At 53.2% G+C, this 18,095-nt stretch overlaps 1 protein-coding gene across 1 annotated transcript; it reads left to right on the forward strand.

Moving 5' to 3' along the window:
- Positions 1–660: 660 nt before the first annotated feature.
- IUM83_09247 (Glycoside hydrolase family 43 protein) lies at positions 661–1,653 on the forward strand (the record flags this gene model as incomplete). Its single annotated transcript, XM_067933674.1, has 1 exon — positions 661–1,653. The coding sequence occupies one exon, from the start codon at positions 661–663 to the stop codon at positions 1,651–1,653; it is 993 nt and encodes a 330-aa protein (XP_067799814.1).
- Positions 1,654–18,095: the final 16,442 nt, after the last annotated feature.

Below are 18,095 nucleotides of genomic sequence, written 5' to 3' on the forward strand. Positions count from 1 at the left end.
GCATTGTGCGGGGGATTTCGGGGTGTCTGCGATATATCGACATACAGTATTCAGCCGGCAAGCTGTAGAATCTTTGGTGTTCCTGCTTGTACAGTAGGTGCGATCACGGTGTCCGTGATGTCTGTAGTTCCTTTCCGGATCCCCTTTTCGGGATGTGGTTTCCTTCGTGCACGACGGTTTTCACCTTCATTGTGGTGCACATTATCCATCCTGCTGCGATGATAGCGGTGGCTGCATGTGTCTTGACGGCATCCTGCAGAACATGTGTACATGTAGCCCAGCATCTGTCCCGAGTGTGTAGCCACTCGGGACAGCCGTACAGCTCGAATCACGTTTGCGTAGCTTATCGGTGAGTCCAGACTCCAGACTCAACGAAAGACACAACATGTGGGACACAAACAAATGGCACACATGTGTGACTGTTTACGCGAAACACGTAAATCACCATCACCCCCATCGTGACAAAAGGCACCACGCTTCACCATAAACGCACCGTAAACGAACTGTACATTATCAGGAGGAAAACTGGGCCTATACCTTTTCCAGCAAAACAGCAAAACAATTGAGAGTCCGCCAGACCCAAGCTCATTTCGCATTTTGATCGGGAGGAGCCCAATACCAAAAATTGCTGCTGTCATACGTACGTTCAAGTTGACCACGATGACGTTCTTCACTGTTGCAACGATCAGTTTCATTTTGATCGGTACTGCCACTGGTGCGTTCGTCAGCCCGGGAGCGTGTTCAGGCGTCTGCGTGAACACGCACGACCCGAGCATCATCCGCCGCGCCGACGGTACGTACTTCCGCTTCTCGACGGGTGGAGGCATTGCAGTTCACTCGGCACCGAATATCACGGGCCCGTGGGAGTACAAGGGCGCTGTTCTGCCCGATGGAACGAGCATCAAACTCTGGGACGGCAAGATGGATGCCTGGGCTCCCGACGTGCACCTCGTGGGGGACACGTACTACGTGTACTATTCTGCTGTTCGCGCTGTGGCCTTCGACGGGCACAACCTGGCTGCAGTTGGTGTTGCCACTTCCACGACGATGGACATTGGCACGTGGGAGGACCTGGGGTCCACCGGCGTGCAGAGCAACGATTCGAGCGAGTACAATGCCATTGACCCCAACTTGTTCGTGGAAGACGGCCGAAACTACATGATCTTCGGTAGCTACGAGGAAGGCATTTTCCAAGTAGCAATGGATGACCCGCCCACGTCTGCGACCCCCAACACGTACGCTAAGCTCGCGTACGAACCTGCTGGCATCCACGCCGACGAAGGTGCGAATATGTTCAAGTACGGCGACTTCAATTACCTGTTCTTCTCCCACGGTGTTTGCTGCGGGTTCGATACGAAGAAGCCGGCGGACGGAGAGGAGTACAAGATCAAGGTGTGTCGGTCCAAGCCCGGCGTCATGGACTTCCGTGATGCGGACGACAAGTTGTGCACTGAAGGAGGCGGCACCATTGTTATGGGGACGCACGACGATGTGTACGGTCCTGGTGGCCAGGGTGTGTACGACGACCCGACGTATGGTCCGATCCTGTACTACCACTACGTCAACACCACTATCGGCTACGCGGACGGCCAGAAGCAATTCGGATGGAACAAGCTCGACTTCTCCAGTGGTTGGCCCGTGGCGACTGCGTAACACCACAAAGTGGAAAATTGCCGTAGTTTTATTGCTATGATCACCTGCATGATACATGTATATCTTCACGATACGATGCAGCACTTTCGCACAAATATGAAAACCGAGGATTGATACTTTCACACTTCGAAGAAAAACAACTACTGTACAGTAATAAAACTTTTTAACACTGTCAGCACGGCCCATGATTCAGGGATGGCAAAAAAATACTTGGGAATCTACGACCGAGTATCTTTTGGTCATATTGTCAAGAGTACGCAGTGCGGTTCCGACTCGCATCAACTCCATGAATAATCTCCTTCAGAAGAAATTGTATCGATGGCGACATATTCTTTAGAGGTGATCGATGCCTAGACGTGGTACAAGCGCAATGTCTTGTTCGTTAACGATCTGGATGCAGCATTCGTCAAAAAGGCAAGCTTGCGAAGAGAGCCTGCAGCGTTTACCTTTTATTGACCGGTTCCGTTAGGTAGAACACTTCACAATGTTACCCCTACCTTGCGAGCTGAAGACGAAAACTTCCATTCAAGACCAGCACGGCGATCACGGCACCTGATGATCTATATCATCGTATAATCTGGATAATTCCTGTTCACTTTGCAAGTGCGTCACGACATGTTACTGAAGATTACCTTTTACGGTCTGCATAACGTCTCAACAAAATTAGCCGTGGAATTTTTCTTTGCATTAAACATTAGACGGACGTTTGAGGTGGTTCTTCAACATCGTACATTATTGAGCAAGCAGGTAGCGCTTTGCCAGCTGATTACGCTCAAGTTCTGACCTGTCTACGAGCGTCATTCCGGCTTCAGTCGACAGCTCGAGCCAGTAGAAGTGGCTGCGTGTCGACCCGAGCCAGTGGATGCTCCGCGAGCACGTAGCCTGGAGATAGTTAGCCCGCGGCTCTCATCCCGAGCAGGCAGAGGACGCTGGCACGCGTCTACAGTTACATGGAGGACATTGGAATAGAAGCAAGAGCAAAGAACTTCAGGAGTAGTTTGCATATTGTTTAGTTTTTCTCATTAATCAACTTACCTCTTCGAGAACACCTCGGGTTTCGCTACATAGCAAGTTTTGCGCTTTTCGAAGCGGAAGATTATTAAACGGGTCTTTTGCGGGTCTGGCCCGATATCAGGCAAGGTATGTGCATTTGGCTGGTCTGGTGCTGGTCAGGCAGACCCGCACCAGACCGGAAAAATAGAACACAGTGTATAGCAGAGGTCCGCCAATACAGTATGATATTGAATTGGATCCACTAATAAAAACTGCAATTTTTAGCTAAACAATAATAAAAATTGCCGCAATTTATATTGTATTGGTACAGAAACGGTACAACTCATATCACTTTACAAAGGAATATAGCAGTCGAGATCGCAATTTTCAAGAGACTAGGCTCAATCTAATGGTGCTAGCTGGAAGTTGAACGGCGCCATCAACAGGTTCAGGGAACCCCAGGCGCAAAACTGTCCTGATCCCGTCACTATTAAGATTAAACTCGGTTGATCGGCGATAGAGGTGCTGGTAGTGGTGTCAAGTGAGCAGCTCAAACGGGGAATGTATGGGCTGATCGCCCGCACACGTGGAAATAAATATCGTTCCGGAGGCGCATGGGTGTGTAGATGCGCCATAGAAGGATCTCACCAAAATGGCGCCATTCGTCATGGACATCGCGGTCGTACGGGAAGATCAGCAGCTTCCACCCCAGGGAGCATCGAAAATCTGGAGCCTATGGTTCTGTCACAACACCTGGACGGGGTCACACTCGAAGAAGCAATACGTAGCAGCCTCTATAGCCCGGCAGCCAGGGCGCACACAGTGTTGCGCCAGCGGTGATACTGCACTCAAGTGACCCTGGCCTATAGACTGGAGGTTTATTGGCTAGACTTTCGGTATTTGCCAGTGGGGGCACTTTTTACAAATTTATTGCCAATAATTGGGTCAATTTTATATTGTATTGAGGTGAGTGTAGTCCAGTAATAAAAAAATATATTAAAAAACTGATTATTTATTGTATTGCACTATTTTTTTCGACCTCTGGTGTATAGTACGTAAATACTATTTAAAGGATTAATAATTCTTGATAGTACTCTGGATGATATCACAAGAACCTGTGATAATAAGTGCGTCTTTTCGCAATACAGTATAAGGGGTAAGCGTCGTACTTGTCTTTCGTGGTAAGTATCCAGGCTGGTTTTTGGAGCCGCCATCTCTGTGCAAACTCGTGGTTTGGGTGCATTGAAAGACCAAGAAATCAGGCACGTACTGCACGAGCGATGACCGACGTAGAGGTTGGCTAGCGATCGCCCATTAACGTGGATGAACCGTAGCCGGCGGAGCTTAACAACCGAGAAAACAGTGATCGTTCATTAAAAAATGAGCGACGTCCAAGAACTCTGCCGCTTGAAGACAACCGTATACTGGGGAGGCTACGTGTAGTGGGTCTAACTTGACTCACTACTTCAGCTTACACGTCGCGCGACGTGTATGAGGAAGCGTAAGTACTTAGTAATTACTTAGGTTAATTATATTTGAATACACAAATATAAGTTAACTTTAGACAAGACTCCAAGTAGCTAGTTTAAGGTAAAATGAGAACTGTATTGTTTGTAAATTGATCTTCCTCCTAAATCTGCTAAAACTGTTTATCATCTATGAAAGGGGTTGGCAGCGGCTGGCTGTCAGAGCCCCGCTAATATGCATGTCTCTGATTGGTAGAAAGATGCTGCTTTCTACCAATAGGATCTTTGGGTAAGTGTGGACCACTCATTGTGGTGGCCCACTTCAATGTATCCATAGGTGTGTCTTACACCAAGGTGCGGAAGTATCTAAAACTTTAACAGATATTTATCTGTTAAACCATAAGTGACAAATGTCATGCACAAGTGACAGTTGTCGTGCACAAGTGACTGTTGCCACTTGTGTGTGTAACCCCGTTACACCATCCCCCCTTTAAGGTTAGACGCGCGGGGTCTCCGCACGTCAATTGTAACGGGGTTACACGTACAAGTGGCTGCAAGCCACTTGTGAATTTAACTGATAGGTTATCTGTTAAACGTTTTGGATACTTCCTCACATTGGTGTAAGACACACCGATGGATACATTGAAGTGGACCACCACAGTGAGGTCCACACATACTAAAGATCTATTGGTGAAAGCAGCATCTTCTACCAATCAGAGACATGCATACTCTGAGCCAGCCGCTGTCAACCCTTTCATAGATGATAAACAGTTTACGATTTAGAGAAGATCAATACAAGCAATACAGTTCACTAAACTAGCTACTTGAGTCTTGTCTGCTAACTTATATTTCATACACGTTGCGCAACGTGTAAGCTAAAGTAGTGAGTCAAGTTAGACCCACTACATCAATCTTCTGAATTGACCATTCGTCAATTCTCCGCGTTTGGAGAAGAAATCCGCGCTCATTCAACGATGAGCGCGCCTCAAGAGAAGAAGACTTCTAAGTCGGTGGGGAGTCATCTCTCCATCGAAGATTACTTCGAACGCCAGAAGGCGAAGTATAGCGACGTCGTCGACCTCGGCGACGACGATGAAGACATGGAGGACGAGAAGGACTCGTCCTCAAGGCGCAAAGACTCAGTGTCGAGCGAGTCGCTCGATCCCCACGCTAAAAACATTCGCCCGCGTGAAGGGGATGAATCGGACGCTTCGAGCTCGAAGAGTTCGCGAACTGAGAGTGATACCCCACTCGCTTCCGCTGGGGCTCTCAGTACTCCGCGCGTTGCTGCTGCAGCGCGCGATCCGTGGATGCCGTCCGCGTCCGAGATCACGGACCGGTATGGGAACTCGGTACCTCCGAATGAGGTGCCGCTGTACGTATGCAGCGCCATCAAAGATGACGCTGTGGCTGCCGAGCTGCACTTTGATGCGGAAACGCATCAAAGGCGCGATTATTACATCGGACTCTTTCATGAGCTCCGATGGTTTCAAAGCAAGAAGACATCTTCTCGCAGCAAAGTGCCCGAATGGCAGGCACTTTGTCAAAGTTGGAACGCCTTTGTTGAAAACTTCAACAAGAGGCCGAGTGCTTACCGTGATCGGATTAAGCAAGCGCGTGATCGCTTCGAGACGTACTCGAAGCGTGGAAAGCTGGAGCAACTTCATGTTGCTGCGGAGGAGGCAAATGTGCCGTGCGCTGTGCCCGAGGGCTTTCAGTCCACGAAGTGCTTCTCAGGCGCGGTCCGCTTGAGCGACCGCGACCTGAACGGGTACACGTCGTTCCGTGTGCCCGAGAGTCTCAAAGAGCTCCGTGCTAAGTTCTTAGCACGTGAGGGTTCAAGCGCTAGCGATGACCGCAGCGCTCGTATTACTTCTGCTGCGCCAGCGCGTACTGCTCCTCGTACGCCCTCACCATTTCCGGAACGTCCTCCAGCAAGACGTTCCGCGGCTCCCATGTATCTTGATGGGGAGGAAATCCTCTCCAACAAATACGAAAACGAGCCCCTTGAGGGTTCATTTTCGGGATACTATGGCCAACAATCCGCTCAACAATCCAGCGGGTTGAGCCGCGGGCGTCACGGATCGGCGGTAGCGGGGGTGGGAACACGCCCCGGGTATGATCAGCCCCGGGCTGATCAGTATGCGCCTCTCCACGATCGGATGACCGCCGTGGAGCGTCTGCAGTGCGCTGAGTTCGCCGCCCTGAAGCAGGAGCTGGCGAACCAGAAGGCCCAAGTCGCGGCGGTCTCGCAGACCGCCTCGAATATCCAGGTCGAGCTGGGGACCCAGTTGAAGGGGTTGCTCCAGCACGTCCGCGCGCTGGAGGAGAGGCTGCTCGTCGCCGAGGCCAAGTCCTCCGCTTCTGCCTCGGCTCCTGCCGAGGCTTCGGGTCAGCCGAGCTAGATTGCTCGTGTTGTAGGTATGGCTTCAGCCGTCCGACGTAAAAGGTCGGATGGAGGCGCATGCTAGACGGTATGTCTAGCGTGTATGCGTTACCGTGCCGTGCCAATACAGTGAACGGCCCGATGAAGCGCGGAGCCAGCTTGCTTGCTCCGACATCCGAAACTGCATGTTTAGGCAGGTTTTGTGTAGCTAACAAAACTAATGAACCAACTTAAAATTCATTTGTGTTGCCTCTGCCCACATTGTCTGCGTTCAGCTTCTGTTGGTCAACAGAAGCTGCTATTGTGTCTTGGACAAACCGAATTACGGCTTGTCTTTTGGTGATGAAACTGATTGCATCCGAGCTGAAGTCATTCAGCTCGCTCTCCGCTAGAGGCCCGGCCTCTGCGTGGTTCTTTGCGGTGTCTGCGCCCTGCGCAGACCCGTGGTCGTTGTCCTTGTTGGTGGAGGAGTCTGCGCCCTGCGCAGACTCATGTGGTTTGTCCATTGTTGCAGCTGACACTGTGCAAGTGTCAGCGGTTTTCTGCGGCTGCTGTATTGCAGTCGTAGATCCCCCCCCCACTTAAAGTGGGAGCCATCACTCCGAGTAAACTCGGTAGACGTGGATGCCGCATGGCATTCACGTAGAACGGTGCATGCCCGGTCGAGGCATGTACTGAGTTGTTGATGGCAAACTCTGCCATCGATAAGCACTCGCTCCAGTATTGGAACGAGTGAGCGTAGCTCTTTAAGATGTCGACGAGCACGCGATTCACGCGCTCGGTTTGACCGTCCGTCTGCGGATGAGCCGCAGTCGACATTGAAAGTTGGCTCCCAAGAAGTGTAAACACTTCTTGCCACAGGTGCGCTGTGAAGCGCGGGTCTCTGTCCGACACGATGTCGGACGGCATGCCATGGTGTTTGAACACCATGTCGACGAACAGACGGGCCGTCTGCTTCGCGGTCACCTCTGCCGGCACCGCAGCAAGATGTACCGTCTTGCTGAAGCGGTCTACGAAGACCACAACACCGGTGTTCCCTCCGCTATCCGGGGGAAGACCAAAGATAAAGTCCAAAGACATGGACTTCCAACACTCCGACGGAGTCGGTAGTGATTGTAAAGGAGCCTGCGCGAATGGCGCAGGCTTTACGCGTTGGCATACCTCGCAAGCACGGATGTACTTGCGCACCCACTTATACTGGTGGTGCCAATAGAAGTCTCGCGTGAGAAGGACATATGTCTTCTCACGTCCGAGATGTCACGCAGACGGGACATCGTGATACTCGTACATGATCCTGAGTCGCAGGTCATGGTCGTTTGGCACGACAACGCGATCCGCGTTGTCGTCGACTGCATTGTAAAGAAGCAGTCCGTCGTGCACCCGATATCGGTGTGCACGCGCTCGAAGGTGCTTGGGCAGCTTCTGACGGGACTTGTCAGAAGGCGCTGTGCCATAGGCCAGCAGGAGCTTCGCGTCCGCGTCGTGCGCGTACGCGGCCTTCACATCATCCAACAGAGATGATGCGGGTTTGCTCGATCGCATGGCGTCAATGGCATTGACGTCAGCAGCTTCTGCGTAGTCCGGCCGACGTGATAACGCGTCGGCCACTACATTCAATCTTCCGGGTTTGTATTCGACCCGAAAGTTATACTCCGCAAAGAATGAGAGCCATCTCGCCATTCTTTGTGGTATGTGTGGCGACTTCACTGCGGTGCGCAGTGATGCATGGTCGGTGTAGACCACAAATGGTCTAGTTCCAAGTAGATACACTCGGAACTTTGCGAGTGCGTACTTCATGGCAAGGGGTTCCTTGTCATGTACTGTAACGGTGTTACACGTACAAGTGGCTACAAGCCACTTGTGAATTTAACGGATAGGATATCTGTTAAAGTTTTAGATACTTCCTCACCTTGGTGTAAGACACACCAATGGATACATTGAAGTGGGCCACCACAATGAGTGGTTCACACATACCCAAAAGATCCTATTGGTAGAAAGCAGCATCTTTCTACCAATCAGAGACATGCATATTAGCGGGGCTGTGACAGCCAGCCGCTGTCAACCCCTTTCATAGATGATAAACAGTTTTTAGCGGATTTTAGAGGAAGATCAATTTACAAACAATACAGTTCTCAATTTACCTTAAACTAGCTACTTGGAGTCTTGTCTAAGTTAACTTATATTTGTGTATTCAAATATAATTAACCTAAGTAATTAATAAGTACTTACGCTTCCTCATACACGTTGCGCAACGTGTAAGCTAAAGTATTGAGTCAAGTTAGACCCACTACACCTGGTAGCACTTGTAGTCCGTCCAACGACCGACTGCTTGACGTTCGTACGAGGTGTACGAACGCGGAGCCGAGAACCCCATGAGCACGGAGATGCACATGGAGAGCTCCAACACGCCTGCAACGCATGTTGCACGCGCTGACTGCCCCCACCTGTCTGACCCAGAGTGGGAAGCCCTCCAACGACTGTCAACAGTCATTGGAGAAGCGGCGATAGCTACGATGCTGCGTACGCTATCGCCGACGGAGCAACATGGTGTTGCTCTGGGGTTCATCATGAAGGAGCAGCGTGATGCTGCTTCCTCAGTGACGGCGTCGTCAGGGACGACACCGCGTGCTCAATCATTGAAATTGAGCGTAAGCAATTACGTGGGAAGAGAGGGCGAGCCTCTCCTCCGATGGCTTGTCGAGCTCGACACAGCCATAGCGGCTCGACGCATCGTCGACCCGCTGTCGAAGGTCGCGTTCGCCATGTCCTGCCTTGGCGGACGCGCAAGGAGTTGGGCGTATGGACGCCGACTCTCCGATCCTACGTGCTTCAGCACGTACGAAGTGTTCAAGAGGAGCTCAAACAAGCGTTTGAGCCCCCGCAAAACGAGTTCCGGTCGAGGGCGGAATTCATCGACCTTCAGCAGGGTAAGCATGACGTCCATGCTTACGCGCAGCGTGCACGGTACGTGGTCTCAAATATCGTGACCAATCCATTGACGAGGCGACCAAGGTCGTCACGTTCATGAAAGGACTTAGAGATGGGCCCGTGAAGACCTATCTCTTCCGAGAGTACCCGAGTACTCTCGAAGCTGCAATCACCCTTGCCATGCAAGAAGAGTTTAGCCTGCGGCAGGCTAAACTCCATGTGAACGTACCGAGGCCGCAACCGCGCCCGGTAGTGAGGACGGGAGGTCCGGAGCCAATGGACCTCTCGAACGCAACAACTGCTGGTTACCAGCAGCAGGGAGGTAACGTGCGATGCTTCCGTTGCGGAAGGATCGGTCACTTTGCACGGGAGTGCACAGCTCCCATGCCCCCTGGAGGTGGCCGTCGTGGCGATGCTGGGCATCGCTGCGGACCATCGAAAAACGCGAACATCCAGTAGGCGCGGGGCGCCCTACTGGTAATGCAGTCGCGCGTGCCGACATCAGGCACGCGACACAGAGGACTGCAGCCCCCAGTGAGACCAGCTCTCACTGCAAGAAACAAGATGACAGGCCGAACCTAGTCATCTTGAAGGTTTACTCGAAGAGAGCGAGTGACTCTCTTCGAGCTTTGGTAGATTCAGGCGCGTCGAACAACTTTGTTCGACTACGAAGCCTGTCGAGACTTGACTTCGAGGAAGTAAATGTACCTCGAAGTCTTCTGGAAGTTCGATTGGCAACAGGTACCATCGTGAAGACCGAGAAGCGCGACGTGAACGTGCGCTTCTCGTACAAACAACGAGTGTTTGTCGAACACTTTATCGTCCTGGACCTGGACGATAAGTTCGACGTAGTAATGGGCATGCCGTGGCTTGCACGGCATGATCCGGTGATAGACTGGAAGAAGCGCACGCTCGTGCGCTTCGGCCGCGACAGTGGAACAGAGAGCGATGGCCCTGTTACCGCAGCGCACGCACCAGCAGGTGCGCGCGGCTCACCAGTCGAGCCAGCGCTTAACGCTGCTGTCCCGGAGTGCCCAGGAAGTGCGCGAGGGCGCGCACAAGTGAGATCAACGTCGGCAAGGTTGCCGACGTCAGAAGAAAAAGACGTACTGGTTCCGGGAACCGATACCCAAGTTCAAGCGTGTAAGGGACAGTCCCTGACCCGAAGCGGTCAGGTCGACAACGACGCGTCGGCTCCGGGAGCCAACGCACCCTCGGTCATGAGGGGCTCCGCCAATGAATGGTGTCGAGGTGACGAAGGCGTGTCAACTCCGGGAGTTGACGCTGCAAACAGTGCGGACGGTTGCAAACGTACCGCACTGACGCAATTTGCATGCTGTCGTGCAGCCGGGCTGCACGACGAAGCACCACGCGATCAAGCCGGGCTTGATATCGCGCGCCCGGAGACAGGGTCTGCCGGCGAACAACTGTCCACGGCCGGGCCTGGACCAGAAGAACAACTGTGCGGAGCCGGGCTCCGCACAACAAGAAGACGGCGCAAGCGGAGAACGCTGCGCAAGTCTCGGTCCGGGACCGAGACACAACAAGAGCACTCTGCTGGGCAGACTGCGGCGGTGACGCCGAATGTCAAGACGCTAAGCGTCTTGACGCGCACCGATACTGGATTCCAGTATCGTGAGATGGAACTCGCTAGTCCTCCGACGACGGCGTCGGAGTTGATTTCGCTTCCAGCCATGAGCTGGAAGCGCTTCACACGCGACTTGCACGATGGACGCGTCGAGCAAGTCTGCGTTCTTTCGAACAGCGAAAGAACGGAGAGCGAGAGCGAAGAGCTGAGGCAGCTCTTCATGGGAAGTACCACTGAGCGTGAAGACACTGTCAGTGCGAAGACGAAGCGAGAGCGCTTCGAGGAACAAGGTTGGGACTCGCTGAAGTCGAGTCCCTATTACGAACTGTTGAGGGAGTACAAAGACGTACTCCCGGAAGAGATTCCTGCGGAGCTTCCGCAGGATAAGGGTATTCAGCATGAGATTGATCTCGTGCCGGGCACGAAGTACTGTGTCACGCGGCAGTGGCCACTGCCGCGAGAGCAAGTGAAAGCGATCGACGACTTCTTTGAAAGTCGTCGCAAAGCAGGACAAGTGCGGGAATCGAAGTCCCCGCACAGTGCTCCGACGTTCTGTGTCAAGAAGCCACAGGGCGGATGGCGCATCGTTCATGCCTACAACAAGCTGAACGATGCGACGGTACCGGCGCAGACGCCGATACCGCGAAAAGATGTTATCATCGATTCGATGGCCGGGAGCACCGTTTACAGTGCTCTCGACTTGCGAGATGGATTTTATCAAATCCTAATGCGTGAGAGCGATATCCCTCTCACGGCAGTGAGCACGCCAAGCGGCATGCTCTGGGAATGGCTAGTAATGCCACAGGGGCTTAAGAATGCCCCTGCGACTTTCAACAGGTGCGTGACGCACTTGTTGCGCTCGGTGCGCGACTTCGCACCGAGCTACTTCGATGATGTATTCATCCACAGCCGGGCTGTGGACGGGAAGACCGACGTAGAGATGCACAGGGTGCATCTCCGGAAGCTACTTGAGCTTATGCGAAAGCATAAGCTCTACGCGAACCTGAAGAAGTGTATCTTCGGGGCGAGCGAGATACCCGTCCTCGGGTGTCTCGTAGGGAAGAATGGTGTTCGCCCTGACCCGGAAAAGGTCAGAGTGATCAATGAATGGCCAACGCCTTCAAGTGTCAAGGAACTGAGGCAGTTCCTTGGCTTGGCCACGTACTTGTGCAAGTACGTGGAGGACTACGCGGGCAAGATCCGCCCGCTGTCACAGCTTCTTAAGAAAGAAGCTGTGTGGAATTGGACACCCGATTGCCAAAAGGCATTCGATGCAGTCAAGCGGGGCTTGACTGAGGCGCCGATCTTGGCAGTGGCTGACCAAGATCGCCCATTTCACGTAGTGGGTGACGCATCCGACTTCGCGATCGGATGTGCGTTGATGCAGCACGATCACGAGGGCCGTGATCGTGTCGTCTACTACCAATCGCGTCAGCTGAAGCCAGCTGAGCGCAACTATCCGGTGCATGACAAGGAACTCCTTGCCATGAAGTACGCACTCGCAAAGTTCCGAGTGTATTTGCTTGGGAGTAAACCATTCGTGGTCTACACCGACCATGCATCACTGCGCACCGCAGTGAAGTCGCCACACATACCACAAAGAATGGCGAGATGGCTCTCATTCTTTGCGGAGTATAACTTCCGGGTCGAATACAAACCCGGAAGATTGAATGTAGTGGCCGACGCGTTATCACGTCGGCCGGACTACGCAGAAGCTGTTGACGTCAATGCCATTGATGCCATGCGATCGAGCAAATCCACATCATCTCTGTTGGATGATGTGAAGGCCGCGTACGCGCACGACGCGGACGCGAAGCTCTTGCTGGCCTATGGCACGGCGCCTTCTGACAAGTCCCGTCAGAAGCTGCCCAAGCACCTTCGAGCGCGTGCACACCGATATCGGGTGCACGACGGACTGCTTCTTTACAATGCAGTCGACGACAACGCGGATCGCGTTGTCGTGCCAAACGACCATGACCTGCGACTCAGGATCATGTACGAGTATCATGATGCCCCGACCGCGGGACATCTCGGACGTGAGAAGACATATGTCCTTCTCACGCGAGACTTCTACTGGCACCACCAGTATAAGTGGGTGCGCAAGTACATCCGTGCTTGCGAGGTATGCCAACGCGTAAAGCCTGCGCCATTCGCGCAGGCTCCTTTACAATCACTACCGACTCCGTCGGAGTGTTGGAAGTCCATGTCTTTGGACTTTATCTTTGGTCTTCCCCCGGATAGCGGAGGGAACACCGGTGTTGTGGTCTTCGTAGACCGCTTCAGCAAGACGGTACATCTTGCTGCGGTGCCGGCAGAGGTGACCGCGAAGCAGACGGCCCGTCTGTTCGTCGACATGGTGTTCAAACACCATGGCATGCCGTCCGACATCGTGTCGGACAGAGACCCGCGCTTCACAGCGCACCTGTGGCAAGAAGTGTTTACACTTCTTGGGAGCCAACTTTCAATGTCGACTGCGGATCATCCGCAGACGGACGGTCAAACCGAGCGCGTGAATCGCGTGCTCGTCGACATCTTAAAGAGCTACGCTCACTCGTTCCAATACTGGAGCGAGTGCTTATCGATGGCAGAGTTTGCCATCAACAACTCAGTGCATGCCTCGACCGGGCATACACCGTTCTACGTGAATGCCATGCGGCATCCACGTCTACCGAGTTTACTCGGAGTGATGGCTCCCACTTTAAGTGGGGGAGGATCTACGACTGCAATACAGCAGCCGCAGAAAACCGCTGACACTTGCACAGTGTCAGCTGCAACAATGGACAAACCACATGAGTCTGCGCAGGGCGCAGACTCCTCCACCGACAAGGACAACGACAACGGGTCTGGGCAGGGCGCAGACACCGCAAAGAACCACGCAGAGGCCGGGCCTCTAGCGGAGAGCGAGCTGAATGACTTCAGCTCGGATGCAATCAGTTTCATCACCAAAAGACAAGCCGTGATTCGGTTTGTCCAAGACACAATAGCAGCTTCTGTTGATCAACAGAAGCTGAACGCAGACAATGCGGGCAGAGGCAACACAAATGAATTTAAAGTTGGTTCATTAGTTTTGTTAGCTACACAAAACCTGCCTAGACATGCAGTTTCGGATGTCGGAGCAAGCAAGCTGGCTCCGCGCTTCATCGGGCCGTTCACTGTATTGGCACGGCACGGTAACGCATACACGCTAGACATACCGTCTAGCATGCGCCTCCATCCGACCTTTTACGTCGGACGGCTGAAGCCATACCGGCAGCACGAGCCATCTAGCTCGGCTGACCCGAAGCCTCGGCAGGAGCCGAGGCAGAAGCGGAGGACTTGGCCTCGGCGACGAGCAGCCTCTCCTCCAGCGCGCGGACGTGCTGGAGCAACCCCTTCAACTGGGTCCCCAGCTCGACCTGGATATTCGAGGCGGTCTGCGAGACCGCCGCGACTTAAGCCTTCTGGTTCGCCAGCTCCTGCTTCAGGGCGGCGAACTCAGCGCCTACAGACGCTCCACGGCGGTCATCCGGTCGTGGAGAGGCGCATACTGATCAGCCCGGGGCTGATCATACCCGGGGCGTGTTCCCACCCCCGCTACCGCCGATCCGTGACGCCCGCGGCTCAACCCGCTGGATTGTTGAGCGGATTGTTGGCCATAGTATCCCGAAAATGAACCCTCAAGGGGCTCGTTTTCGTATTTGTTGGAGAGGATTTCCTCCCCATCAAGATACATGGGAGCCGCGGAACGTCTTGCTGGAGGACGTTCCGGAAATGGTGAGGGCGTACGAGGAGCAGTACGCGCTGGCGCAGCAGAAGTAATACGAGCGCTGCGGTCATCGCTAGTGCCTGAACTCTCACGTGCTAAGAACTTAGCACGGAGCTCTTTGAGACTCTCGGGCACACGGAACGACGTGTACCCGTTCAGGTCGCGGTCGCTCAAGCGGACCGCGCCTGGGAAGCACTTCGTGGACTGAAAGCCCTCGGGCACAGCGCACGGCACATTTGCCTCCTCCGCAGCAACATGAAGTTGCTCCAGCTTTCCACGCTTCGAGTACGTCTCGAAGCGATCACGCGCTTGCTTAATCCGATCACGATAAGCACTCGGCCTCTTGTTGAAGTTCTCAACAAAGGCGTTCCAACTTTGACAAAGTGCCTGCCATTTGGGCACTTTGCTGCGAGAAGATGTCTTCTTGCTTTGAAACCATCGGAGCTCATGAAAGAGTCCGATGTAATAATCGCGCCTTTGATGCGTTTCCGCATCAAAGTGCAGCTCGGCAGCCACAGCGTCATCTTTGATGGCGCTGCATACGTACAGCGGCACCTCATTCGGAGGTACCGAGTTCCCATACCGGTCCGTGATCTCGGACGCGGACGGCATCCACGGATCGCGCGCTGCAGGCGCAGCGCGCGGAGAGCCTTGTGCTTTGAAATCACGCGCTGCAGCAGCAACGCGCGGAGTACTGAGAGCCCCAGCGGAAGCGAGTGGGGTATCACTCTCAGTTCGCGAACTCTTCGAGCTCGAAGCGTCCGATTCGTCCCCTTCACGCGGGCGAATGTTTTTAGCGTGGGGATCGAGCGACTCGCTCGACACTGAGTCTTTGCGCCTTGAGGACGAGTCCTTCTCGTCCTCCATGTCTTCATCGTCGTCGCCGAGGTCGACGACGTCGCTATACTTCGCCTTCTAGCGTTCGAAGTAATCATCGATGGAGAGATGACTCCCCACCGACTTAGAAGTCTTCTTCTCTTGAGGCGCGCTCATCGTTGAATGAGCGCGGATTTCTTCTCCAAACGCGGAGAATTGACGAATGGTCAATTCAGAAGATTGACGTGCGGAGACCCCGCGCGTCTAACCTTAAAGGGGGGATGGTGTAACGGGGTTACATGTACAAGTGGCAACAGTCACTTGTGCACGACAACGGTCACAAGTGACAACTGTCACTTGTGCATGACATTTGTCACTTATGGTTTAACAGATAAATATCTGTTAAAAGTTTTAGATACTTCCTCACCTTGGTGTAAGACACACCTATGGATACATTGAAGTAGGCCACCACAATGAGTGGTCCACACCTACCCAAAAGATCCTATTGGTAGAAAGCAGCATCTTTCTACCAATCAGAGACATGCATATTAGCGGGGCTGTGACAGCCAGCCGCTGTTAACCCTTTCATAGATGATAAACAGTTTTTAGCAGATTTTAGAGGAAGATCAATTTACAAGCAATACAGTTCTCATTTTACCTAATCGAAGTCACTTGGAATCCCTTCTTATTTAACTTATATTTGTGTATTCAAATATAATTAACCTAAGTACTTACTAAGTACTTACGCTTCCTCATACACATCGCGCGACGTGTAAGCTAAAGTAGTGAGTCAAGTTAGACCCACTACAACTGGAGTTGACTAGGGATTGGCTTGACACCTGTGAAGTTTGGATTGCGGTCACCCCGCTGAGGTACGCTGAGCTCAGACGTCCCTGATAGTCACCTGTTGATGGCTGGATGCGCGGCAAACAGAGCCGACCTGGTCTCAGCTGAACTCGCTGCGGCTCGGCTGAGAGTCGGCCAGCTTTGGTGGTGGAGGCGCTGAAGTCTCCAAGTCTCAGCTGGAAGAACTGAAGTCCCCGGGTCTCAGCTTGGATCACCGAGACTAGCTGGTCTCAGCTGAAGTCAGTTGGTTTCAGATCTCACTACGCTGAGCTTGGGTGGTCTCAGCAGGAACAGCTGGAATCTGTATGTCTTGGCTCAGATGTTTCAGCGGGATGCGCTTGGGCTCAGCGGACGCTCCGGAGTCTCAGTTTGGCGACCCAGGTCTCAGCTGATGTGGACACTGGTGGACATTTATGATGGGTGTCTCAGTTGGAATCTCGCCTGAGACTATGGGGGCTCAGAGTGACTGATGGGTACACGGTGAATGCGCGCTACTGGAGGGTCGCGTCATCAATGATGACGGACTCATATATCAGCCGGGATGGGACCAGCTGTACCCAGGTTACGACACACTTTCGGCCATTGAGTCACCGGGGATCAGCTACTCATCACTGAAGCTTCGTTGAAGATCTGCTGAACCCATGCCTGACCACGTTGGATTTTGCTGAGTTCGGCCCATTATTGGCTAAAACTCAGGTTGAAGCGCCGAATGCCTTAGGCACACTGGCAGCTCTCAAGATGGTCTGAGCACCCTTGTGGGTGATCTCCGAACGGCCCTGTGCGCCCCCACTTGATAGGTCTTTGTTTGCATGTGTAATAATTGAGTCAGAATCGAATTTGCCCCGAAGGACGCAAGAGGGAGTGTTTCCTTGTGTAAAAGGGTGCTGAGGACCGGTTCCATCAAAACTCAACCCCATATAGTCTTTTTGGGTGTGCCTCGGTGTGAGGAGGAGCTTAATTAGCTATTTTATATTATTACGTGATCTGGACGACATTACCGACACGTATTGCGTATTTTCGGGGAGTAAGTGACTCTCCTGAGGTTTCGGCGGACCACTACGCGGGGACTGAGATAGGCTCAAGTCTTCAGTGTGGTTGCTGAATTTCGCTCATTTTGGAGAGTGGTGCGCGGGCGTCCCTGGGTGCAGAGCGAGAACCCAGACTACGGTCAGGCTCAAACCGAGCCAATTTCTCGGGGCCACTCTAGGTCTGAGGGGCGAGTGAAGACCTGTGGAAGCGGCTCTCAGCTGGGGCCGCCGGAGGAAGTGAAGAAGCTACGGAGACCAGGTCCAAGGTCTCGGAAGAGGTGGACAAGTTACGTGTGGAGTGTCGTGTTTTGTATTAGAGAAAACCTGGGGCAGATTGGGTTGGACACGTGCGAGCTGAGACCTGTTGAGTGGGGAGCAGGTTTCGTTTGGAGAGCGCTGGAGACATCTGAAGTGGGAGCAAGATTGCTGTGGCTGGCTGACGTCTGGGCCCAAAGCGTAGCCCTAGGAAGAACCGTCAAGGGGATCGCAAGGGAGGTGCACACGCTGCGCCTGACCAAGGACCAGAGCTGGGAAGTTTCATCCGAGCCGTTGTTGGGCTCAGCTGAGGTATTTCAGCTGAGACCCCAAGACTCTGAGCCTTCTGAGCTCTAGTCCGACGTTCGGCGGTCTACGTTTATTCAAGGTT

The sequence above is a fragment of the Phytophthora cinnamomi genome (assembly GCF_018691715.1).
Source record: "Phytophthora cinnamomi strain GKB4 chromosome Unknown Contig3, whole genome shotgun sequence".
In the NCBI taxonomy this organism is placed as follows: Eukaryota; Oomycota; class Peronosporomycetes; order Peronosporales; family Peronosporaceae; genus Phytophthora; species Phytophthora cinnamomi.